The sequence below is a fragment of the Trachemys scripta genome, chromosome 19 (genome assembly GCF_013100865.1).
Source record: "Trachemys scripta elegans isolate TJP31775 chromosome 19, CAS_Tse_1.0, whole genome shotgun sequence".
In the NCBI taxonomy this organism is placed as follows: Eukaryota; Metazoa; Chordata; order Testudines; family Emydidae; genus Trachemys; species Trachemys scripta.
This window is the reverse complement of record NC_048316.1, coordinates 9,732,024-9,759,175: the sequence shown is the minus strand read 5'-3', so window position 1 is coordinate 9,759,175 and position 27,152 is coordinate 9,732,024. Positions and strand designations below refer to the sequence as shown.

Sequence of the window (27,152 nt, the reverse complement as noted above, 5' to 3'; positions counted from 1 at the left end):
TCATGTAAGCCCGCATGAGAACCCGGATCCTGATGGAATGGGACATACTGGTAAGAATTGGTTTTGCTAGCTAATTCTATCTACCTTGGTTGTATCCACCTTGCTTGTAGCCCTGGTGCCTTAGGGCACCAGTCCTGCTCCTCTTTGAAGTCTAGCAAAACTGTCAAAAGAATTCAGTGACCTGAAGAAGAGCTCTGTATAAGTTCAAAAGCTTGTTTCCCTCACCAACAGAAGTTGGTCCCATAAAAAATATGACCTCACCCACCTTGTCTCTCTAATATCCTGGGACCAACATGACTACAGCAACACTACATACAACGAATTCAGTGACAGGATTAAGCTCCTAGAGCAGGGGGAATATCCGTGTTCGGTCTGTTTATTAAAATACCCGAATTGTCTCTGGTCCAGATTCAAACAAGACTTGGAAGAGAGGTTTTAAACTGCAGCTCGGAATTTCAAGCCCTGAAAGGACTGTTGCTCTCCAGAGTGAGAAGTTCTCCACCGCTCTCCTAGAGTTAAGGAGAAGGCTACTTATGTGCTTTGGGCCTATGTGCTCTTTACAAATTGAGAGAAATGTATTGTTCCTACAAGCTGCGCCATGGATAGTGCTAGAGCCCGAATCCTTCCGGTTGAGATTTTAAAAAGTGACTAGTGATTCTTAGGTACCTCAATTTTTGGGTGCCCATCCTGAGACCTCTTTAAAGGGGCCCTTTTCCCCCAGAGACTGGGAGCACAGCACCTCCTGATCCTTTAGGGCAGTGCTTCTCAACCAGGGGTCCCCTGGGAGGCCACGAGTAGGTTTCAGGGGTCCACCAAGCAGGGCCAGCATTAGACTTGCTGGGGCCCAGGGCAGAAAGCCGAAGCCCCACGGCATGGCGCTGAAGCCGAAGCTTGAGCAACTTAGCTTTGCCGGGGCCCCTAGAATCATAGAATATTTGGGTTGGAAGAGACCTCAGGAGGTCTCTAGTCTAGTCCAATCCCCTGCTCAAAGCAGGACCACCACCAACTAAATCATCCCAGCCAGGCCGGGCCTTAAAAACCTCTAAGGATGGAGATTCCACCACCTCCCTAGGTAACCCCTTCCAGTGCTTCACCACCCCCCTAGTGAAATAGTGTTTCCTGATATCCAGCCTAAACCTCCCCCACTGCAACTTGAGACCATTGCTTCTTGTTCTGTCATCTGCCATCACTGAGAATAGCCTAGCTCCATCCTCTTTGAAAACCCCCTTCAGATAGTTGAAGGCTGCTATCAAATCCCCCCTCACGCTTCTCTTCTGCAGACTAAATAACCCCAGTTCCCTCAGCCTCTCCTCGTAAGTCATGTGGCCCAGCCCCCTAATAATTTTTGTTGCCCTCCGCTGGACTCTCTCCAATTTGTCCACATCCCTTCTGTAATGGGGGGACCAAAACTGGACGGAGTACTCCAGGTGTGGCCTCACCAGCGCCTAATAGAGGAGAATAATCGCTTCATTTGATCTGCTGGCAATGCTCTTACTAATACAGCCCAATATGCCGTTGGCCTTCTTGGCAACTAGGGCACACTGCTGACTAATATCCAGCTTCTCGTCCACTGCAATCCCCAGGTCCTTTTCTGCAGAACAGCTGCTTAGCTAGTTGGTCCCCAGCCTGTAACGGTGCCTGGGATTCTCTCTTCCTAAGTCCAGGACTCTGCACTTGTCCTTGTTGAACTTCATCAGATTTCTTTTGGCCCAATCCTCCAATTCATCTAGGTTACTCTGGGCCCTATCCCTACCCTCCAGCATATGTACCTCTCCCCACAGCTTAGTGTCATCTGCGAACATGCTGACGGTACAATCCATCCCATCATCCAGATTATTAATAAAGATGTTGAACAAAACCGGCCCCAGGACTGACCCCTGGCGCACTCCGCTTGATACCAGCTGCCAACTAGACATCGAGTCGTTGATCACTACCCTGTGGCATGGGTTCCAGGCAGTTGCCCTGCATGCAAGATGGCGGCGTACCTCACGCACCAGCAGAAGGTGCTGCGGCTCTACAAGCGGGCGATGCGCCAGCTCGAGTCCTGGTGTATCTACCGGGACAATTATCGATTCCATGCCTGTGTGCTGAGAGCGCGGTTCGAAGAGCACAAAAATGAGAGGGATATGGTGAAAGCAACAAAACTGCTGAAAGCTGCTGAGGAAGAACTTTGGGCAAACCAGCATCCTCAACCTTACATCTTCCCTGATTCTCCTGGAGGCACAGCTTATGAGAGATATGAAGCTGAAAAGGCTCCTGAGTGGTGCTTGGATTTCTGGCATCCTTCTGAGAAGGCAATGTATCCTGATTATTTCTCCAAAAGAGAGCAATGGAAGAGGCTGCAGTTAGAAAGCTGGGAAAAAGAGGTTAAGCAGCTAGAGGATGAAACTCCGCCTGATGGTCCTGAGACTGAAGCCTTGCCCCCAGCTCGCAAAGAAGGGCATCTGCCACCTCTGTGGTGGCACTATGTAACAAGATCCCGAGACCCGCCAATATAAAAGAATCCGTGCACGAACAAGCAAATTACACTCTAGTAGTTTGTTCTCTACAACCAGTAGGAATTCCAGTTAACATGCACTGTTGTACTTAATGCACAATAAAACTAAAATAAACATGAATATACTTAAAAAAAAAAAATGCTACCACCTAACGCTGGCCTTGGCTTTTATATGCAGAAAAACAATTGTGGCACAGGTGGGCCATGGAGTTTTTATAGCATGTTGGGGAGGGGGCCTCAGAAAGAAAAAGGTTGAGAACCCCTGCTTTAGGGGGTCTCAAGTTGGGCATCCAAAGTCAAGGCACTGAGAATCACTTTTAATACATCTTGGTCTCAGTGTACGAAGCCTAACAGGTACAGCAAGGGTGATAGCAGCACCAGTGCAAGTTGCCCACCCTGCCCCATAGTGGTTCTGGAGGGGGATATAGTACAGTCTTCATGGCCTATTCAGATCCTTGACCTCTTCGCTAAGACTGTCAACGCTAGCACCAGCTGTGATGTCTACCTCTCCCCTGGGAAATGGGCTAAGACCCCCGATTCGTTGTCCATCAGCCATTAAGTAGCCAGAAGATGGTAATTTTGGCCACTACTGGCCATGGCTGCATTTGAACTGTTTTGTGGTGCTCTGGATTCTGTTACCAATCTCCTGAGCCATCCTGTCCCTGCGACTTTTTAATCCCTGAGCCTGTGTTTATACTTCAGATAACCAGAGCATCAGGGGTGGGAGTGCTGATCTTGAGCCACACTCTGGTCATCAGGCTCTGTAGACCAAGCTTTCAAAAGTGTCATTTTTGGGTGCCCATTTCATATGCCTTGTACCTGATTTTCTCAAGTGCCGGGTATCTATAACTTCTATCAAAGTCAATGGGAACACTAGCCAGCTCAAGGTATCCAAAATTGGGTATCCAAAAATGGAGGCCCCTGAGCCAAAGTTTTCCAGTCTTGGGCCAGCACAGGAACAGAATCTAGATCCGATCTGTTTTGTGTCTTAACCACAAGACCGTCCTTCCTCCAAAAATAACATTTTCATGACAGAATATTTCTATTGTGAATAATGTACAATAGCTCTAAGAACCCATAGAATTATGTGGGAGGGAGGGAGTTTGTGTTTGAAATGGGGAATGGTCTCCCATTGAGAGACAACTGAGAGACGTGCATCCGTTATAAAAGTTGTCACAGGTGTTGTAAGTCATCCTCTTCTAACCCTTAGTTTGCAGCCAAAAGCTTGAACTCAAACCAAGTGCGGTGGGTTATTTGACAAGTCATCCATAGAAAAGAGATCTGCATCTCAATTTGTATGATTTCCTTTGGGATTCTTGCCAACATTGTGTCTAATTATTCTTGGATTTGTCCTTTGCTCTAAAGCAGAGGAGCTCTTGAGGGTTTTTTGTTTATTTCCCCCGTATCAACTGCAGAAAGTCACTCTTTAGAGGTGGAAATAGTCTCAAGAGTAATTGACAATAATAGTCCAAACCCCAGTGGAACAGTATTTTTGCAGTAGGGAGCTTCCATTAGAAATAGTATCTGAGTCCTGAAAGGATCACAGAGCATATTTCAAGAAGTCTGAATGCAGCTTTTTTGCGTGTAATGTTTCAAATTGAGTGACTTAAAAAAAAATGTTTGACAAAAGAGAAACTTCAGACTTTCTTTGCAGTGTTACTTTAATAAATTGATGTGCATTTAGGAACTCAATATGTTTTGGATAGTGAAGGGATAAATCTTGTACAAGTGGGAGAAAAATGAAAATATTGTTCTGGTGCTTAAGTAAAGAACCCAAGTAGTGATTTGTGCAATCTGCAGGTTGGTGATTAACCTGATGCTCTGGTCTTGCTGAACTATTGCTTATAGGTTGGAGGGGAGAGGCAAGAGGGCAAAGGTGTACATCTGTGCTCACTCACCTGTGTTATTACTTGGGACCAGAATGGGGCACTTTAGTATCTGTGATTTAATGGAGCTCTGTAGTTTTGTGAGTTTGTGGGCAGTGTGGTGGTGTTTAGTTTATACCCTAAAATTCTTTAGTTCAAAAATAAAAAGGAAATTAAAATAATGTAGGGAGAAACTATGAAAATGTCTTTTTATTTGCTTTTGTTTTTATATTTAAGGTTGGTAACAATACATGTGGGGCATCCTTAGCCCTGTGGAAGGTGGCTGTGCTCTCTGACATTGAGGTCCTCCAAAGGAAAGCGTCATAACCTTAAGCCTCCTCTGAAATCATTGTTGGCTGTGATGCAAGAACTTGGAGGTTGAGTGGGTGAAAGGAAGGGAGGGAGATCTCAGAACTTGTCTGAGTTACACAGAGGGTGATCTCCCTTGGGGAAAAAGGATGCCTAATGGTGTTACTGTTCATACCTTGCGGAAGAACTCCTATTCCGGTTTAATTCATTTCTTATATTTCCCTTTTACTATATTTAGAATTTTTCCTTGATTATTTCCTTCCTTTGCAGAGTTAACTAACCGTTGGAAGCACGAGTCTTAAGGACCAAAAACAATTTGGCATATGCGAACATACCCAATTTATGTGAATATAAAACTAACAAACAAAAAGGAGCTAGTGTTTAATGGGGTATTAGGATTTCTGTTTTGTCAGTTCACAGTTAGGAGTGTTTGGCATGCCTGATTTCTGTGAGTGCTAATTGTATCAGAGAAAAGTATTTCCAAACCATTTCTCCAGTTTGAAAGTACACATAGGGCAAGTGCAGGGGTGGGGAGTATTAAGGTTTTTTTAACTTTTGGTTTAGTTTTAACGTGTCAGAAGCTTCATTTTTACTTCATAACATATCCGATAGCTTCATTTTTAAAGGTGGTTTAAAACAAGCCACAATCAGGAGTGAATCTGTTCCTGCACAGGAAAATCTAATGTGAACCATAATCAACAGCTTTATTATTGTAATGCCTCTTGGCAGCAGTAAATTGTTTGTTCTGTGTTTCTGGGTCACAAACATTCCAGGCCCCTGTGTTGTTCTTTTTTGTTGTTGTTGTTGTTGTTTAAACTCGTAGAAAGCTGTTGAAAATGAGACTCCAAAAACACACACACATATCGCTCAGGCTATGCTGTCCTTACCCAAAAAGGTGTGGGTTTTTTTACAGCGTACATTAATTATCCCGTTGTAAAGAAAACCATCCTTCCCCCAAACACGCTGTTTTTTGGCAATAAGGTGTAGCCTTAGTGCCCCTGTGCTTTAATGTCTCAATATGTAAAACGGGAATAAAAGCCAATTGTGAAATGATCCATTACCTTCAGAGGACTACAGAAAAGCCAGCTGTTCAGATAAAAGGGTGGATGTGTGGGGTAGTACAGGAGCTGGGCTGTATAACAGCATCCCTATCCTGCAGTTGGATCCACCTAGGTGGACTCTTGTGTCCATCCTGAGCGTTCGTTTCTCTGGGCAGTGATCTTCATTTTTATTCCTTGTACAGGAATGAGTGATTACTTAAATATAAATAATACGGATGAGATGATAAAGTCTGTGTCCTTTTTTGGGTGGAAACGATTCACTTGAGGTACCAAATTGAAACAATTCCCCATGTGTGTTTGATAAGGATACTCTTTTCATACTGCTGTGTACAGCAGAGAGATGTCAAATAACCGGAGGGGTTTTTGCATTTTCAGCCTCTTCGCAGTGCAGGACTTGTTGCTGTCTTCAGCACAGATCCCCTTCTGAAACCTGATGGTACAGTGCTTGACCACCAGGGGGTGATCACTCTAGCAAAGGCTTGAAAAGAGAAATACGTTTTTTCAGCTTATTCAATTTGAGGGAAAATAGATGGCAGACAAAGCAGCCTTCAAACAAACATGCCATTCCCTCCTGGCCTCTTCGTCTTGTTCCTGCGACATAGGGCTAGGCAACTGCAGTAATGTGAGGATGGATAGTGACGCTTGTGGTAATCCACAAATTGTGTTTCTAAAGAGCCAGAGTTGCTTATCAAATGCCCTTTGCTTTTCTTCAGCTCTAGAAAGTCAGCATCTTCATTTATTTTTTTCCTTCTGCTGCTTTAATACCCAGCCTTTTTTGATCTGTGCATCAGCTTCTGATGTGCCACTGCAGGCTGCTCTTAGATCAGGTTTCTCGGCGTGCTGTTGACTTTATCTCGTTTACCGGATCACATTTCTGTTGCCATATACCCTGTGATCGCAGCCTCCCCACAGCGCTTTAACAATTAGTAATTGAGCAGGACGTGTGTGTTCATTACAATAGCCTTTTGATTTTGATTTTACAATCACGCAGTGTTGAGCACAGAGCGGAGGCGGGGGAGGCACTTCTCTGAAACACATTTTTTGACAGAGAGAAGTCTGTTGTTTCAGCCACTTGGCTATTTGTCAGCAGTTCTCAGACTTCCCTCTTGTGTTGGTTGCTTGGCAACCCAGGGCTGGAGCAATCACACCGTGGCCAGTGCATTTCCAAGAGCAGGTTGGTGGATGATTTATCGGTAGGGCTGTGAGCGTGGTGAGCCTAAGAGGCAGGAATGGACCTTTTAACAGGAGCCGACATGAAACGTGAAGGCAAGAGAGAGGCTGACTTGAGAGCATTGTCTGGGGAGGTGTGATGAAAATACCCAGAGTCAGTAACGAGGGGCCGCAATTAGAGCAAAATAAATGCTCTTCATTTAGGGATAATTGATTTTTGTTTGTTTGTTCTTTTGGGATGATCTTGTCTAGGATTTCACGCAGAAAACTGGTACTAAGTAGAATATGAATAAAAGATTTGCAAACTGCTTTGGATGAATCTGAATGTGAAATCTCTCTTTATAAAAACAGTCCTCCTAAATACTGATGGAAAAATAAAGCTGGGGTTAGCATGTAAGGTTAGCAAGCAGCAGCCTGATAGCCCTAAGCCCACGGGCGTGACAGAGTGGTTCTCTTCTTCACCAGCCTTGGAAAAGCCTTGTAGCCATTGTCACCTTCAATATCATGTTCTGTCTCAAACTGATTTTTCAATTGATCCTTCACAGTACATAGGGGAGAGGGGAAGAAAAGAGGAATTTTATCAACTGGCATTTGAGAAGTAGTTTTTGTGTGGCTGAACTAAAACCCTCTCCCCTTAACCCATCTCCAATAAAATAAACATAATGAAGGTTGGATAACCTTTAGCAAAATGCCCCACTTCAGTTTCTTGTGCTAAAATGTGAGGCTTTTTCCATTGCAATTATAATCTAGGCAGGATGGTAGGTGAATGAAGCAGTGACAAGAACAGCATTTCAGACATAGCTCTAGAGGAGGGAAGGGGAGAAGGGATGAGTAAACCAGTTTGACCTCTTAAATAGCATCTTAAATACTTTATTTAAAAAAAATTAAATGGGTTTGAAACTAGAAATCCCACTCTGCATGCAGTCTCATTTAGCCAACTGTGTATGCAAATGTGCTATTAATGTGTTTGCATTCAGAATAAATATACAAATCTAATCTGTTTATATATGTAATTTACACACAGCTGTGCTCATGCTCACTTAATACCAATATTTTCAGTAGTCGAGAGGTATCATAGGAGATCTATTGTTCCAAACAAAAGCTTAACGGTACAGCACCATGGAGGGGGCTCATTATCATCCCAAGATCCTTTGGCATTCCCTTGAGGGAGGGAGTCCGCTTAATGTCTGTGTACATGGTATATAGTTTATATATATGGCTACAGATATATAGAATACATAGGCTCTAGAGGGAAGGTGTGCACCTCTTTGCTTATGTATAATATTTGTGACATGAATCCCTATGGTGTTTGAGGTAGGGTTTATTTCTTTGTGTTTAAGAAAGAAAAGCCCTGGAAAATTAATCCTTTCGGGAGTGGAAGCTGGATGGTTTAGCATCTTTAGACCCTGCAATAGATTTCTTGTTCTTCATTTTGTATTTTCTAGAGTTATCAGGGTGACCCTGAGGGTGCTTTGAAGATGTTGTTTGTATCTTTTGAAAACTTTTAACGTCTCCTCCTAATAGAGACCAATCTGTAATGCAAAACCATCAGAATGTTATATGTATATTTTAATTGCTACATATGTTCAGGAGATTTGTAAGCATCAGTGAAACCCACCTTTATTTTATTAGTATACCACAAAGGCGTAGGGGCCAAATTCTACCCTGGTGTAATGGGTCTCTCTTCATTTAAATCAATCAAGCGAAGAAATCACCGGAGAAGCACCCATTCACACCAGGGCTGAATTCAACCCTTCTCTGTTGATCTACACGCTGCAAAATGAAAATGAGGCCTAAAATGATACAAATGTTTCAGATGGAGGGAGTAGAAAAAAGGAAGTATTTTTAATTATCCTCCCCTTCTTCCCTCCCTCCCCCTAAAAAAACTAGTAGACTGGGACCTTATGAACTTTTTCATGACCTAGTTACAAACTACTAATACACAAGCTTCATAAATGGATGGATGGATGTGTAGTGCTTAAACTACAGGGGCTGGAGAGAGGCTGTTATAATATGAGAGAAGAAAAATGTCTTAATCCAAGTTACATTTCTGCAATTAGTGTCAGGTTATTTTAATTCTGGTGTGGAACTGAGGCACAGCAACTGTGGCACTAGGTAGGTAGCTGGCAGTTTTTATTCCTCTGTTCCTGCTTCAGCTTCTTAACTAGCCAGTGCTCATTTTACTTGCAAAAACGCTGAAGCATATTTTCTTATCGTCATTCTGTGGCAATGCCTTTTGAAGACCAGAAATAATAAAAGAACTTTCGTGTAGTGACCATGGTCATCTAAACCAGTGGCTCTCAACCCTTCCAGACCCCCAAGTCTGATTTTTTTTCTTGCAGACCCCCAAGTTTAACCTCACTTAAAAACCACTTGCTCACAAAATCAGACATAAAAATACAGAAGTGACACAGCACAGTATTACTGAAAAAAGGCTTACTTTTTCATTTTTACAATATAAAATAAACCCACTGGAATATAAATATTGTACTTACATTTCAGTGCATCGTGTATATAGAGCAGTATAAACAAGTCATTGTATGAAATTTTAGTTTGTACTGACTTCGCTAGTGATTTTTATGTAGCCTGTTGTAAAAATAGGTAAATATCTAGTATCCTCAGGAAGACCTCGGCATACCTCCAGGGGTACTCGTACCCCTGGTTGAGAACCATTGATCTAAACACAGAGCCCCACTACGAAAAAGGTCTCTGATAACAAAGATGTGTAATATAGCTCTGGACTTTTTTAGCCAGTTACTTGAGCTCTAGTATACAAGCCCCATTAAATCTAGGTCCCAACTTTCATAGGCCTGTTGGGTCTCTGTCAAAGGTACATCAGGAAAGAGAAATAAAGCTCCTCAGAGTCGAGCCTTTGGACTCAGAACAGCATCTTTAAAAGAGGAAAGTTCCAGTTGGTGGGCATAATGGTTGACATTCGTACGTGCAGTGAACGCAGGAACTGGGGCTGACAAACCTCAGAACACATCTTTGGGGGGGGGGGGGAATGATGAAAGTGCAGGGAAACAAGAGGACAGTGGAGGGCAGACAGTTCCCCAAAGAGCTACTGTCACTGCTGTTGGCTAGTGTGAGAACTGCAAGTAAATCAGTTCCAGTACCATGGGCTGCGGAACAGAGCATCAGGGTACTCCGAGGCTTCGGAAGCTGCTTTACTAAGTCAGTTTCCCTACTCAGTGGATTTTTGCAAGCTTGCTGGGAGCTCATATAACAAACAGGAGGCTGAGTATCTAATGCTAAGGTTAGAATTGCTAGCTACCTCAAAATTAAATTTTAAAAACATTAAACGGAGATATGGTTGTGACAGGAAACAATAAAACAAAGGAAGTTCAGATGAGGTTGAAGCATATCCTGTCCTCCCAGCAGTGGGGCATATTACAGGGGCATTGCAGAGACTTGAACGTGAATTTTTCTTGACAGGTTTTGGTGGTTGATTTTTTGGTCCTGAAGGACTGACCTTGTAAGAGTTCCATGTGAGTTTCAGTTGGGATGTGGTATTCACTTCCTGTCCTAAACTGCTGTGCAGCGTTGCTTTTATATGCTGAAACCTTGGGCCCCACCGTCATCCCAAGGCCTGTCTCATCTCCTTCATAGTTCCAGCTCCTCTTCAAAGTGAACTTTCCCTGCTGCTGCTCCCAAAGTGGGGTATTCTCAAACCCTGTCTCTTCCTTGACTGGACAGAGTCTTTCTCCACCTGCTTCTGCATCATACAGCCTCGGTGGCTCCATGCCAGGAAGTCTCTGCCCCCAGCTGCTAATACTCTGAGCTCTCACATCCTGCTATGTCCTGGACTCTGAGCAGTAGGGCTAGCTGGGGAGTGGAAGTGTATACTGGCTTGGCCATGGCAATGCCAATCAAGATTGACTGCAAACAAATGTTCCCAAGAGATCTTGCCTTCCAGTTCCCACAGACATATCTGGTGCACTGTCCTTAGTGCCCCCAGAATAACTAGGCAGTTCGTCTCTTGCCACGTGAGAGCCTTCAGGGAACTAGTCAGTTTAGGGCTAAACAGATGTGCTGCATTTCTGTGGTAGTTATGTTGATTCTGTATTTAGCCTGGATATGTGTTTCAGAACCAGATCCCCCTTCTTACGCAAGAGGTCCATTTTGTCTTTAATGGGACTTCTCACTTGAGCAGGATTTGGCCCTGAGTTTATAAAGTGTGTTGCAGTCCTTCAAGATGAAAAGTGCTAGAGAAGATAGTTATTTTCTTGTTGCAATAAGGTTTCATTGGATGAAAAATATTATGTACTTGAAAACACCAAGCTAAGATCTTCAGTGTGGGATATCTGACATCTTAGGCCTAGCAACCAACCGTAAGTAGCCCTCTAAGGAAATACTGCCAGGAGTACCCCTATTTGTAGAGTATATTCGATTCCATTCTGTTTTATCAGCAAACATCTTTATTTTTAACATATACACATTAAGTTTAATTTATGTAAAAATACAGCCAAGCTTTTAATAAAATGTACTCAGTGTACTGAAATTCAGCCAAGGTACATATACGACATCTGCATGCTAAAAAATAGTTATTGTTTTGGGCAGTCCAGAAATGTGTTTTGCACACTAGCTGGTTTTTGCAAATGCAAGTAAGTTTCATTTATTTTTCCAGCTAGGCAAAGCAACTGGTGTAACTTTTCATCCTGTAAAATTTCTGTTTCAGAATTAAGATGCTTTTCATTTGTGAATTTTACTTTATGTGCTGTTAACTATTGGAACTATGTAAAACTTTTTACTGCATGTTCTTGTGAAGTCTATTGGGGCATATTTAATGTGGAAGATGACAACGTCAGTTGGAAAAGGCTTGGAAGATCTTAGGCCTCTTAAAAACATACTGTAATTTTATTATAGCATTTGTGATAGCAAAACCTGCCACACTGGGACTTCCATTATAACCCCCATTTTCACAGGCGGAAACTTTCTGTGCATGGTCATAGTCAAGAGTGTAAAATATTCCTTAAAGTTTGAGGGAAAAATCCTTTTACCAGTTCTTTCAGTTATAGTAATGGGAAAATATATACTTTTTGGCATTTCAAGGTGTTTTTTTTTTTTTTTTTTTTAACAAAAAAATTTTGGGGGGGGGGGAATCCTCCGTAAGTGTAAACAACACTCAGGATTTGGTCATTTTCTGAGTTGAGGGGACAAAAGAGACACACAACTGACTGAAAAATCACTTCTGAATGGGATCAGTAGGCATCTGTGAGAAAGTTGATGTTTTCTATGAGAATCTTATCTTTTGTATCATATGGGTTAAAATTTGTGATTTTAAAATGGACTAGACATAGGGTTTTATTTTGCAATTTTTAAAATTTTGATTTTATTGCATGTTTTTAGAACCCACACAGCCAAACCTAATTTGGATTTAGGCAGTTAACAAAGAGCAAACAAAAAGAGAAAACCCAACAAAATCCTCAATCCTAGGTTAAACCCTACGGTGCTGAATTTCAGCATGCAGCAGCAAATTTTCCCTGCCAAACTGTAATCCCTTGATAATAGAAACCCTGATGCATAACCTTAACTACAGCATCGTAATGGCATTATCATCACTTTGATAAACATGCCATCTGAGCTCTGTTAGTCAGAGCATAATGGCTTTGTGTATCTTGTCATGGTATTTGTTTCTTGGGATAAAATATGGGACCTACAAGTAACACATATGCAAACATTAACATGCTTGTTCCTAGTGCTTCCTTGGTTATTTATAGCCTCCTGTTTACACATTGTAGCAGGATACCATAGAACCTAATAAATTACATTGGGGGAACTCAGATTATAAAACAGCATTAGGAGACCTTGTGTTCCGTCTGGTCAATAGCCATGGCAACCATTTCACAAAACATATCGGTGTTGTCTATCAGCAGTGGCTGCTGAACCATCAAGCCAAAGGATTTCCTAATGCTACTTTACAATAATGATACTCAGGGTATTTAGCACTCATTTAGCTCCTGCTGCACTCTTCTTCTTCAAGGTGCTGTACAAATTTGAATTATGTCAAAAACCCTGTAACAAACAAATATGTTTTTTTAAAAAGGTATAAAACTTGGGTTAAAAAAAAAATACTGAATTAGTGTTTTTGGACCACTTTGCTCCAAACCCCCTTTTTGCACTTCCCATCAAGACTCTTCCCTTTCCCATGTATCTTTGGGATCAACATTTGGTGCTCTACCATCCACTGTCCTCCGACTTTACCTCACTCTTACAGCTCAGAAATTCAACATCTCTTGACAGTGGGGCATAACATCTCGCCCCCCTTCCCCAAAGTTTACTTCCCCTTCCTACCAACCTTTCTGCAAGATTGCTCTGAAATACAGTGTTAAAAAGCACAGAGGAATGTGTTGCTCCAGATTTAAAGGTGGATTGAAGTAGTAAGGAAAAGGCAACACCTGTAGAGAAGAGTATATGGGAAAATGGAAGCCAAGATGTGGTGTTTAATAGGCAACTAGGGCCACCACAGAATGTGGAGCAACAAGTTACTCCAGTCTCAGCTCTTTTTGTATTGAAACAAATTTTTCAAAGCAGCCTCATTGTGCATGACTGAGAGGAAGAAGGAGGAAAATCTTGATGTGATTTGGGGAGTGGGAGCAGAAATGGAGATGGAAACTGACCAACGGCCGGAGCTGGAAGGGAGAAAAAAAATCTAGAAAATAAATTCTAATAGAAATACTTAACACAGGAACAGCTATACTGGGTTAGACCCAAGGTCCATCTAGCCCAGTATCCTGTCTTCAGACAGTGGCCAGTGCCAGGTGGCCCAGAGGAAATGCACAGAACAGGGAATCATCAAGTGATCCATCCCCTGTTGGCCAATCCCAGCTTCCGGCAAACAGAGGCTAGGGACACCATCCCTGCCCATCTTGGCTAATAGCCATTGATGGACCTATCCTCCATGAACTTATCTAGTTCTTTTTTGACTTAATTGTCTGTAGTTTTATTGGTTTGTTTTTAGCTTCTTTTACATAAATTATGGAGCTGTTTTTAGTTGCCCAAAGATATTTGTTTTATTAATAAAAAGAAGTCTGTCTTTTGCCTCACAGTATTTGCACCGAGCAGTGTTATAATCAAAGTGTCTTTCCAGGCTTCAGCCTCCTACTTCTCAGTGCACCTAAGGCCTGATCATATCCCCTCATGACATGAATGTCTCTTGTTGCTTAAATATCTTTTAGTTGCAAGGATTCCTGTTTTTATCAATGTGGAAATGACAGCACTGCGCACATTAAAACCATAGGTTCCCTTCCAGTTTGTACAAAGTCCAGGCTGGACACCTGGTGTTGTCATTGTAATGTCTAGTTATAGTTTTCTTTTAATACCCACCATGTTTTTTTAAGTAACAATGAGAAGTGTAAGATGGTTTCAGTTTTATTACACAATGGTATGCTTGTGGAAGGAAGCTATAGTTAAAAATTTACCATTTCATTTTGGAGATTACTGTTGGTGTATGAAGTTGTTTCTTAGCTATTTAGTGTCTACCCTATTCATAGATTTTAAAGCTGTTGTGACCACCTAGTTTGACAACTTGAATAACACACAGGTAAGAGAATTTCACCCATTGATACTTGTGTCTAGTTTAGTAACTTGTGGTTGACCTAGATCATGTCTTTTGGAAAAACATCCAGTAGTGATTTAAAGATTTAAATTGTACTCTTATTACCCATGCCAATTCCACTGAATAAGATTAGGTCAGTTCGTGTGGTTGAAATGGTTGAATGGTGAAGCCTATCAGACCATACCTGTAGACAAGACATGTGAGCAAACCATGTGATTGGTAGAGGTTTCAGAATGTCAACAAAATTGAAATGAATCAAGCTTTGGAAATAGAGCATTGTCTGACCCACTGTTGCTGTTGAGATAGGATATCCCACATTTACATTCATGATAGGTACTTTTGGCATCTCATGAACAGGATGGGAAGGAATTTGGGATTGCTTTTTACTGCAAAATTTAATCAGAAAAGATGGAAAATGTGAAAAAGTTGGTTATGAGATAACTAAAAATTGTCAACTCAGAATTACTTATTTAAAAAGCTCCTTCTCCCCATACCATTCATCATTTTTTTTTTAAAAACATCACAACCAAGTAAAGTGAATGAAGAACATAATTCATAGGCTTTGCACTCCACAGTGAAAATGTACTTTGTTTTACCTCCCCCCCCCAAATTTTTTTTTACAGGTGGTGATTAAACACAACTAAAATGCCATTAAGTGCCTTTGATAACAGGTTAAGTCTGCAATGGTATCTTTATTCAGTATCTCCAATTTAGCATCTGACATTTCCTGTTATTAAATTTATTGTGGTGAATTTGCTAAATTAGGTATTTCAAACGGTTCCTTTTGCAGAAAGGGTTGTATTTAGTTTGAGGAGTGGTGTAGAGTAGGCTGGAAAGTGGAAGAATTATAACACTTAGCACTTGTTTAGAAAGTTCAGCTGTAGGTTTTCTAAATGCTTTGGAGGTAGGGGTTCCCTTTTACAGATGGACAAACTGAGTCCATTTGCCCAGTGTCTCCCAGTGAGTCAGTGGAATTACTGGGAGTAGAACCCATGTCTTCCAACCCTGTGCCTTGGACCACAGGTTGCTCTGACATTTTGCACTGGCCCTGCTCTTCCATAAATGGATTGTTCTGTTAAAGAGAACAGTTGTGTCTATATGATGACCCTCTTTGGAACTACTTTCTTCACACTAATATTTCTGTGAAATTATTTATATTGAAATTTCAAACATACTCTGTTACCTGATGCTGCAAATGCATAGTGCCTATAATGCAATGCATGGTGACAGTGATGTTAAGAAAACTAAAAACCTTCCAGCCCAGAGCCATACTGAGTGTTTTTGTTAAGAGCTGTGAAGCGCTTTGGGTTACATGCTGGCACATACTTCTTGATTTGGCTGATTTTCATCCTACGCTGCTGGTTGTATAGGTATGTTGCAGTGCACTGTGGGATATAGGGGCTGGCGTTTGGGCATTATAGTCCTCCCATTACGGCTGCCATCTTTCTCTGCACTAGAAGCACATAATGTGAGGAGTGTGTTCACCGTGATGGGGGATAATGGCTTCTCTGACAGTGTGAAGTGCCCCTGATTAACTGACACTGAAGCCAGGAGAAACACCAGTATGAGTAGTGCTCGGAGCAGTGGTTCTCAAGCTTTTTATCATTGTGGGCTGCATATGTGTTCCACAATGTGTTAGGTGGGCTGCATCCAATACTATCTGTATGGCCCTGAGGATGTCACATGGACTGCAGCTGTGTGCTGATTGGGCCATGGGTTGGGACTCACTGGCTCAGAGGAACACACTGGACCAGTCCCATTACATAGTAGAGGTGTTCTTGTCTAAAGGCAGGTGTCTTCCTTATAGTCAAGATTCCTTGCTCAGGATCCGGAGTGCTTTTATTACCCCTGTCCCTGGCACTTTTACTGTTCTCTTGTGACACCATTTGGAGACGTGATCCAGTGGTTGAAAAGAAGTAAATGGGTGTGAGTAATTCAACTCTTGGATGGGAGTCCAGCCTCAACGTGCAAATCATTGATCATTCCTGCCTACGCACCAAAGAAGGGTTCCCTGATAATTGAACCAAAGCCGTTCTGCTGCCAAGGAAGCAAGGGATTTGTGTGGTTAATTCCACAGGGGCTGCCTGCACTGCAGCACACTGAAGAGAGGTGCAGGGCTCAGAAGATCCCCTGCTGTATGGATCCTCTACCCTATGGTGGGATATTTCAGTGGGCTGAACTAGTTTCTGTGGGATAGTTCCTCACCCACTCCATGGTGTGGGGGAGACTTTGCTCATCTGCCAGCATTTAGGCCAGATTTGGCTGATAGAGATGAGAGCTGACTTAAATCATGTCTTACCTTTCTGGTAGTTAATTTAATTTCCCCCATAGTATACACATTAGGGTCCAGATTTTCAGTGTCACCCAGTTTTTTGCAGGTAGAACTTGGCGCTCACGAATAATGGTGCCTGTATTCTTATGCCTGCAAAAAAGGAAGCTCAGTCCAGGCCCCTTTAACAATCCAGTCGCCAATTATTTAGCTATGATCCTTTTACACTGATTTATTTGTGAAATTCTTTGGGGGCGGGGAGGACTGGAAGCCACAAGTCCCAAAGCTGCAGGCCAAGGTAAATAGCATGTCATAATATATTTAACAAATGAGGATGCAAACCATAGGGAAATAACGCAGGAGAGGAAGAATATATTCCCTGGTTGGGAAGTTATTGAATGTTTAGAGCCAGGGAATAGATAGATTAATCTGGGGAAGGGGAAGCCACAGAAAGGTCCCCGAGCTACAGACTAAGCTGCTAAGTGTGTTAAACTTGACTAGCCATAGAAACCACAGAAATAGATGCATCAAAGCAAGGCGGAAACCCATTGCACTGGCTGGGAAGCTATAGAACATTTAGAGCTGGGTGGCAGGAGATCGTTCCCTGGTTCACCTCTTGGCTTTAAAATGAAAACCAAACCAAACAAAAATCACGGCCTCTGCAAGAACTGTCGTTCCTGGCCCACCAAGCGCATTGGCAGAGGAAAATACCTCCCTAACCACGCTCTGTTACGCCTTCAGTGTTTAAGGATTTAGCTCTTAATCCATTCCCAGATTTTCCCCTCGGATCCCTGCTTTACTAATTACAGGAGCAGAATTCTGTGCCTGTTGTTGTAGCCCTGTGGGTCCCAGGATATTCGAGAGACAAGGTGGGTGAGGGGGTATCTTTTCTTTGGACCCGCTTCTGCTGGGGAGGGAGACAAGCTCTGCTCCACGAGAATTAGAGTCAGTCCCCTTTTTAGGGGGCTTTAATCCACTCCGGCTAAGGCTGACCGCTCGCCTTGAGCCCAGAGCCCCCCGTGCGGATGCTTCCAGGGCCCCCTTGCCTTGTAGCGGGCGGCGGGCCGGATGCAGGGCGCTAGGGAGAGAGCTGCCCACCCCTCGCCCGGCGGGCTGGGCTCCTTCCAGGGCGATCCAGGCCGCCTTTTGCAGCGCACCCGAGGCTCTCTTCCCGAGCCGCACAGCCCGGCGGAGATCACATGTTAAGCTGCTGCCGCCCGCTGCTGCCTCCCTCCCTCCCCCTTGGTAGTGTCAGAGCCCCGGCGTGACAAGCGAGCTCCGCTCGGCAGCGCTGCAGCCTCCCACCTCCGGAGAGCCTGTGCATGGCACCTGAGCCGGATTTACCTGTGGCTGCCGGAGACAGAGCCAGGTCTCGCGCCTCGCCCGCCCTGCACGCATGGGGCTCTGCCCGCGGGAGGGAGCGCAGCAGGCGACCGGCTTTGGGGCGCCGGGGTTGGCGGGGGTTGGGGGTGTCTGATCACTATTCTTTTTATGGCAGAGCTCGCGCCAAGCTCGCCGAGATCCCCAGCTCGAGCTCGAATTCACCACTCGGGCTCCGGCTTGCAACGAGGCGCATTTCAGAGCCGGGGAAAAGGACTTTTATGGCTCATTTCAGGCTCACCCCACCCCAATCTGGATGGAACAACCTCCGCTCGCCCCTGTTGTTTTTAGGGGCTGTCTGAACCCAAGGAGATTGCAAACAAAACCCACCCCCAAAGGAGAAGCCCCGGGGCGGGGGGAGCTTTCTCTTCTCCAAGTGGATTATTGCAAAGTGAAAGAAGAAAGTCTCTTGCTGCCTTGGATTTGAAACCAAACATGAACTGTTCTTAAAAAAGAGGGGAGGGGGGATAACAAGCAGCGATATTTTTCCCCCTTGAAGGGATTTATTTGGAAGCCGTTTGCCTTTATTTCTACCAAAGTAGCGTGGATCTTTTTGTGTGGGGTGTGTGGGGGGCGGGGGCGATGTACCCGTGAAAGGACTTTTAACCTTTTCCTCACCCAATTGGAGAGTCACTTTAAAAAAAAATCACAATGTTACATATTCTTCCTTCCTCCTTGTCTGTGTGATTCTCCCCCTCCCTTAGTTGTAAATAGATTTTGCTGATTTTTTTTTTGTGATTTATTTTTATGGAGAGGAGCTGACTGTATTTCTCAAACCCTTGAACGCTAACTGGCATCATTTTGTACCAAGGGCTGAGCAGTTTTTTTTAGCTCCAAACATTGGAAGTTTGTGGTTCAATTCTAAGTAAATCTGAATTTTTATAGTGCTTTTCAAAGCCTTCCCCTTTTTGATGGTTTCAGTTGTATGTGTGCACATTTCTCTCCTTTTATCAGCAGTCCCTACGAGGAGAACGGTTATTTTGCTGTTTAAAAATATTTTTTTTCCTCTGCTGACACTCTGTTTTTATCTTTTTACACAGAAACGCTTCATTAAAGGGCTGAGACAGTACGGCAAGAACTTCTTCAGGATCCGAAAGGAGTTGCTTCCCAATAAGGAGACTGTAAGTACAATTGGACTTTTATGTAACTTGCCTTCCCCCCCCTCCCCCCCTCTGCTGCTTCTAACCATTTGATCTTATGAAACAGTTTTCTTTAACCCTCAATTGAGTGTCTGGCTCAAATGTATGGAAGAGAAATCCCCAGCTGACAAACGCTACTGTATTTTTTTTTCCTAACGGCAATTTTTAAGCATTGTGTATGAAAGATATAAAATAGGCTTGTTGTTATTGGAGGAAGTCATAGGGGGTTGGGAAAGTATTTATGGAGCCCAAATCTAATTTTAAATATAGACATTATCATGGGATAATTCATTTATGTCATCAACTTAAGCTCAAATGGCAGTGGGTAATTAACAAAAGCCTAAATCAAAATAAAATCTGATTGAATCTGGAAGAATGAAGTGTGTGCTGGCTGCTTTTACGTTTGGACAGCAAATGTAAGACTTTTCTTTCCAAATTGAATTAAGGATTGTTTCTTGTTTGACCTTAATACAACTATATAATTGTCAAATTCTACTAAAAATATTGGTAAGCATTTAAGAAGGGAGGTAGATGAGGAAGAGTGCTGTACTTTAAAGGGTTTGGGAAGCTCTGGGAATCTACTTAGTTTTTCCATTAGCTCTGATTGCCAAGCCTCTCTAGAAGCTTCGGTTTCCATGCTGCAGGTGTCATTCTACTACTTGTAGAATGGTGTTGGAAAGCAGTCTTTGCTATTGCCCTGAATTTAGGGACAAGTGAAGTGAAAATGTTGGTGCAGTGCTTATTTTGCTGGATGAGAAGTGGCATTCATATTCATGGGATGCTGTTGAAAATATTTATTTAAACGTCACCGGATGGAGGTGACTTAATATTAAATCTATTTTGTGTGAAACTTCAATGTTGAGTGGAAAAAATAATTGTAATAGTGTATGGGTTTTTTTGTTTTTTTTTTTTAATCATCTAAGGATACTAAGATGTTTCCTTCCTACCCTCCTGAGGTATGTCTTTGTGACATTATATTGTTACATCACAATTTCTCATGGGCAAAACATTAATACCATCACGTGAATCAAACAGAAAGGGAGAGTGAAAGGTTTATCCTAGAGAGTCTGTCTGTGGATTAATATGCCAATGTTATTGGTAATGTTAGGAAATATTAGTTACTGCACCAAGAGCAAATAGACTTGACTTTACTATTTTGATGCATTTTTTATGAGTGAAGATGGTTTGTAGAGAGATGACATCTTCGAAGGAAATTGGACAATACTTAGCAACATTTAACAAATCCAGGATGTAATCAGCTTAAGCAGTTCTTCCTTCATTATTCTTCAGAATAACTCCCCAGAAATGTTTTTAGGAGAGATTGGCTTTTAGATTTGAAGTGCATTTTGCTGCTAGGAAACTACTTGATTATTGAATACTACTTAAGAAAAATATGTCCATTTCAGCTACATGTACACGGAAATGTATTTTTAAAAATAAAATACTTTCTCTGCAAAAGAATTTTTTTTTTCAATATATCAAAGAAAAGACACATTGAAGTAAGGCAAACTGGGGACATATTTCTGACCCTACTTTCCAGTGCTGTACAATTTGTCTTTTGCTTTTGAACTTGAATTTCTCAGACCTTGTGCCCTCCCTAAAAGTTCTGTGAAGTTGCAAGCTATGTGAAATTTGATACAGGCCATCACTGTTCAAGCATTACATTTTTATTGTACTAGGCCTAAACTTCTAGTGCTGAGAAGATTAAGCATTAAGGTGAAGCGATTTGAAGTAGAGTGTAGTAGATGGTATTGAGCAGGCTGTTTTAGCCCCTAGTGGTAACTGATCTACAAGTAACCCTTGACCTACATCAGATTGTTTAATCTCCATTTCCTATTCTTGCCCACAAGTTTAGCTTCTGCTTTTTTAGTGCTCAATCTTGCACTCCTTGTTCACAGTAGAAGTTTTGCCTGAGTAAGGAGCGTAGGATCAGACCCGTATTAGCTAATGTTTGACTCCTTGGGTTTGCTTTTTCCTTTAGGAGAATTTCCAAACTATAAGGCTATGGAATTAGATCTGCCGCGATTTTCTTTCATCAGTATGGCTTTCAAACTACTTGCCTGCCACCATTCTCCTCCAATATGAAATAAACTCCTAATAACTCTTAAATTATTCTCTCTCTGATTCCTGGCCACTAGACCATCACTAGGAATAGCTCTGAAAAATGACTAAATAAGCAAGACAGAGCTTTGGGAGCTGCTCCCAAAGTCTGCAAAAAATATTTTAAAAGGAGTCAAGGCTATTTCTGAAGTGACCTGTCCTAAGTGGAAACAAGATTATAGGTCATATGTACTTCTAATTAATCAGAGCTCACCAGATAAATCATTCATATCTTTGGAGAGGAGGACAAAGGTTATCCACACCTGCTTTGAGCGGTTAAATAAATCTCAGTCATCATGTACTGAGAAATCCACTTACAGCCAAACTTTCTTAATATCAGTTTTGTTTATAGCATAAGCCCCTTACACACGCGCGCGCACACACACACACACACACTTGCAATGTTACAAGAATTATGCTTTAAAGAATCCGACAGAAGAATAAAATCGTTCAAGACTGAACCTGATTCTCATTTACATTGTCTGCTTTACACGGCTGTTTACGTGGGCCTTAAGATAGGTGCGACTATAACTTATTCTACTTTACTCTGGCCTGGCTGTAAATGAGAATTAGGTCCTATATCTACTGTGCTTTGTTTTCTGCAAGCCTCCTAGAGAACACTCTGCTTGAGGGATGCCTTCACTTCCACCTATCCCCCACCCCTTCAATGTATCGTATCATTTTAAAGGAAATCCTGTATTTGCCAATTTGTGCATTTTAGCTGTGACACAGTTTCTTCTAAACGAATAACCAGCAAGGAAAATATCCTGATGAAAGAATGTATTTGCCGTATATCAAAGCTGTGTGTTTTAGGTCTTCACACTCCCAGTTTATTTCAAAGCAATTATGTCTGAGAGAAGGTTCCCAGTGGGCGTGTGCATAAATAGCTTTAACATTCTCTTCAAGCTTTTATGAGCAAGACACACAGGAACTAAAGCTAGCTCTTATCTGAGCATGCCCCCTGCTGAAATGGGAATGCTGGAGTTGATTAAGGAAAGCTAACAAGTTTATGGTGCTTTAGTTGGATCAGTAAATGTTAACCATGTAATACCCCGGAGAAGAAGGCCTGTATGTAAATTTGTTTTAATATAATTTTTGTAATTTGCTTTGGGTTGTCATATAACTTTATATTTCTCTTTTCTTGCTAGTACCCTACTCCCCTCATTCCCTCATGAATAGTTTTTCATACCTCTTCTGGTTAATATACTGGTGGTCAAAATGGCAAACTATGTCAGACTAATTTTCAGGGAATCAGAGAAATATAGGGCTGGAAGAGACCTCAAGAGTCCATGCCCCCGTGCCGAGGCAGAATTAAATATACTTTTTGATCATGCTAGCAACCTGGTCGGTTCTTTCCCCTTAATAGCCCTAAGAACAACGTTTTCAGAAACGCCGAGATCCATTTTCAAAAGTGATGTTGGCACCTAATTGCCTAGCTTGCTTTTGAAAATGGTACTCGGGCTTCAGTTATTCTGAAAATTTGAGTTTAGATGTGCAACTAGAAGAAGGCACTTTGGTCAGTTGCTTTAGCTTTAAGTAGAAGCTTTCCATGTCTGGGCCTTAGTTTAAAAAAAAAATAAAACGCTGAAATTCTGTAACCCCATGTTTGTAACCCTCATTTTACTCCACATTCCGCAGAGGATGACACTGAATTACCTGAGCTGAAGAATTCTACATGAAATACCATAGTGATAGGCCTAAAACAAATAGACTGTAGGAGCCACAGGGCTGGAAGCCGGTGGTCATAAGTTTTTCCTAAAGCACTTAGCACACTGGTGCTGTATAAATGGTAAAAAGATGGAAAGAAGGTGAGGTGAGCACACTGGTATCCTTGCTTGTTCCAGGCAAGGAACTAGAGTTGAGGAACAGGTCAGGCAACTCTGCTCTTTGGCTTACCAGAAATTGAGAACATTCCTTTGTTAGAAATCCCAGTCGTGACCAGGAAGGAAGAGAGAGCACTGAGTTGTGTTGTCAGGGAAGGAGCTTGGTCAAATTTAGAGCTGGGCACTGGGAGTCAGAGGTGAGTTCTATTCCTGTCTGGTTGACTTGTGTGGCCTTGGGTAACTCACTCAGGGACAGTTGCTTTAAGATATAAGAACCCTGAACTTCCATTGAGACTACTGCACATCCTCTTATGCCCAGCTTTTAAATGACAATAACTCTTATCTTTAGGAAGTGCTTTGAGATCCTTGAATGGCTAATTTTTTTTTTTTTTACAGAACGCCTGTAGTGCTGGTTGATCATGGCAGGAAGCTAATTGTCTGTCCAGCCTTCACCCACCAGGCTGAAGGGCTTGAGTTCCTTTCATAGTTGCTTAGAGCTTGTCTGCACATGAAAATTGATTTGGAATAAGGCAGGGTGTGAATTTAAAGTAGACTAGCTATTCCTGAGTAACTGCATTTGTAGACCCTCTTATTCTGGAATAAGAGTGCCTTTTTCTGATGTAATTTTTAATTAAATTAAGAAAATTTGAAATAAACCACTCTTATTCTGTAATAAGAGTAAGCACACATGGAATCATTTAGGAATAGCTATTCCACTCTCAATTCACACTCTACAACATTCCGAATTAGCTTTCATGTGTAGACAAGCCTTCGTGAACTCCCTACAAAGCCTTATTGTCGTCTTTTTGTAATGGAGTTCAGTATTTAGTGCAATCTTGCTCTGAGTCTCCACATTGGGCATAGAGGCTCCACTAGCATCTTGATTTTCGGCTTGGCCAGTTAGCAAGGGATAAGAGAGAAAGAAGTTAATCTAAAAGTTGTACCTGAGGGCTGGTGCCATTGCATTTAGCGTCTGAAATCTACAGTATTTATGAAAAAGTCATGAAAATCAACTGCCTCCCTCAGACCAAAAATGTATTCTATTAAATATGTGCAAAAGTACTGAATATGCATCATCCTTTTCTTTAGGCAAAATATTGGCTTTTCAGGCAGCAAATTCCCTCTGCCCAAACTGAATGCGGTGGGGACTTATCTCTGAGACTGAATAAGCTGTACTCTGTTAATATTAGCAGGCCAAAATGACTGCAGCCTGAGCTTTCAGCATAAAGTTTTATTTAATTTCCGATTGGGGGGTTAGATAAACAATCTGATTCTTGCCTCATTAATGCTTAATCTAGTGTTACATAATCTACAATATTGGCTTCCTTAGTAGCTCCTAAAAAAATAGAGTGCTATAATGTATTGCTGCAAAACAGTGGAAGTTTAGAAAGGTCACTGTATTTAAGGCACTAAGACGGGAGAGGTATTTGTCCTCTGTACAGTCAGTACTGTATGTAATTAAGCAAATCAGCTAACAGCCTAAGTAATGTTTGTCCAGCCCACTTGTAAGCAAATTAAAGGTAATGATTTTCTCTCACTGTATCTGGTCAAATAGTAGATGTTCCTTTAGCAAAGGGAATGGAATAATTACTTAGGTGAGGGGGTTTTTCACTCCCTCAGTATAAAATGATGGATTAGCCTTGCATCAGCTTTTTCACATTAAAGTATAACATAACTTATTTTCACCAGTAGCTAAACTTAACTGTGTGTACGTGGCATGGACAGTATTACTCACTGTCCTCCTTTCCCACAGGAAATATATTTTGTTTGGACAGTATATTCCCCTAATGCTGGGCTATTAATACACAGTTTGGTTCTGGTGCAATATTTCTCAAGTTGCCTTTGCTTCAGCAGCATAGAGCACTCGAATAAGGAAGGATAAGCTACGTACGGGTTTTTTTGTTCAAATGCCATACCTTTTTCCTTAATAACTTGTTCTACCCCTGATGCAGTCAGAGCTGAAATTTTCCATTAGAGTTTGAAATGACTGCCAACGTAAACAGCCAGCACTTCTTTTGGTTTCAGCTCTCCTCATTGCTGCTAGTGTTTCCACCCTATGGATATTGCAGTAGGAGGATTTTATTCTTGTTAAAACAGGGACCAGGCTTCAGACTATTAAATCTGATGACCTCACACTTCTCTTTTTTTCTGCAGTCATAGCAGATATCCCACTGGGCTTTAGTCCAGTGTGAACAACAGGCTGCGGGAAGGGTTAGTTGCTCTCCCTGTGTAAGTGAACCATTGATTCGTTTGCATAACAAACAAACCGAAAAACCCACACTTCAGTAGGGAACATGTTGGCTTGTTGGTTTTTTTTTACCCAGCGAGTGACTAGCTTTGCTGATTAATGGAACCCAGGATATTAGTGTGTCTGTGCTTGAGGTATAGTAGTCTATTAGGCAGTCATGCAGTGGTTGACTTTCCACTGCACAACAGGAGCAGACTGAACAAGTCGTCGAATTTTATGAAATGTTTAACTTGAAGGAGCTGAGCCCAAATGGGAGAGCATCATAGATTTAAGTAAAAAGAACGAGGAGTACTTGTGACACCTTAGAAACTAACAAATTTATTTGGGCATAAGCTTTCGTGGGCTAAAACCCACTTCATCAAATGCATGGAGTGGAAAATACAGTAGGAAGATATATATACAGAGAACATGAAAAGATGGGGGTTGCCATACCAAGTGGTATTGAGCTGAAAGCTGTTTACAAAGACCAGAAATCTATTGAGGGGGTGTTCAATAATGTGTGTTCACCATGGTTTGGCTTGATTTTAGATGAGGAAACATTTGACTGTTAAACCTAATGCAGACTCTATTTTATTGGATAGTAAAACAAATGGAAGGTTTGGAAAGGTATTTAAAAAGTTCTGATTCCATCTGTGTCTGTCCACTCTGGAAATGATTCCATATCTTATAATACAGATTAATAGAAAGTCCATTTCTAAACCTGGACTGCATGTTGGACAACCTCTCAGTTCTTATTTCATGTATTATATACCATACACTCTCCTATTCTTCCCCTCTCTCTCTCTGTTGAAAAGTTTTCTTTCTGTTCTGTTGTGGCAGGTTGTATCCTAAAGGCATACATAATCTGTTATTTAAATCTTCTTTCTGAACTCTGCCTATCTACATTGGACAAGCTCAGTTTCATGTCACCAATATATGGCCATTAGTCTAAAGACAAGGTCACACCTTGGGTTAGTCTACATGAAGCCAAAGCCTACCCTTTCATGTATATGTGCCACTACCATTGATTTCAGTGGGAGCACCTAGGTGCAGGGGCATAATCTGGCCTGTTTGCATTGATTTTTCTAAAGTTTATCTTGTGCTTTTAACAGCTTTTCCCCGATTTTCATCAAATTAATTTGTTCTGGTGATATTAATAACTTTCCATTCACCCTGCTCCCCTCCCCCACTTCCCATCAAATTACTTTTTAAAACGTTAGACCAAATTAATTTGAAACTTTAACAGCTCAGGGCCTGAGCTGCTCATTCGAGTAGCGTACTGAAAACCTTCATAGGTGATGCAACCAGGGACAATAAAAAGGTTCATTGTGTCCATTGGACTCTCCAGTTCTGTGTAGTATGGGCAGTAAATCAGCTCTCTTGTTTGCACAGTGATTCTGTTTTCTAGTTTACTTATGAGATTGAAAACCATTGTTTATTTTACTCTGCAGGTTAAGAGGTAGTTAGAGGTAAAATATTGTTGCAAGCAAAAGAGAACCATTAGCCAATTGCATCTTGTTCTGTCAACGAGCCAGTGAGCACAATTCTTGCTTCGGTGGGGAAAAATACCTACTTAGGGATCTATGCCAAGAATATTTGAGAAATTGATGCAATATTGCACAACTTTCTCTTTCAGCAATTTAGGAAGAACGATGTTTGTGTGACTCTTGGTAATTCTGTTACGCAGACGCACTGTATTTTCCTTACCTTCTGTTTGATTTGCTATCGTAAGACATTTTATTGTATGGTTGTTT

General features: G+C 41.8%; 2 protein-coding genes across 10 annotated transcripts in view; both read left to right on the top strand.

Moving 5' to 3' along the window:
• RERE (arginine-glutamic acid dipeptide repeats) overlaps positions 1–27,152 on the top strand; it is a 396,982-nt gene that overhangs the window by 299,028 nt on the left and 70,802 nt on the right. For all 9 annotated transcript variants that reach the window (XM_034753081.1, XM_034753088.1, XM_034753087.1 and 6 more), the window contains one exon: positions 19,150–19,230. In XM_034753081.1, the coding sequence (XP_034608972.1) occupies positions 19,150–19,230 (81 nt within the window). The remainder of the gene's footprint in view (positions 1–19,149; positions 19,231–27,152) is intronic.
• Positions 1,974–2,625, top strand: LOC117867797 (NADH dehydrogenase [ubiquinone] 1 beta subcomplex subunit 9-like). Its single transcript, XM_034753091.1, has one exon. It carries the CDS (start codon positions 1,974–1,976, stop codon positions 2,496–2,498), a length of 525 nt encoding a protein of 174 aa, XP_034608982.1. The 3' UTR covers positions 2,499–2,625.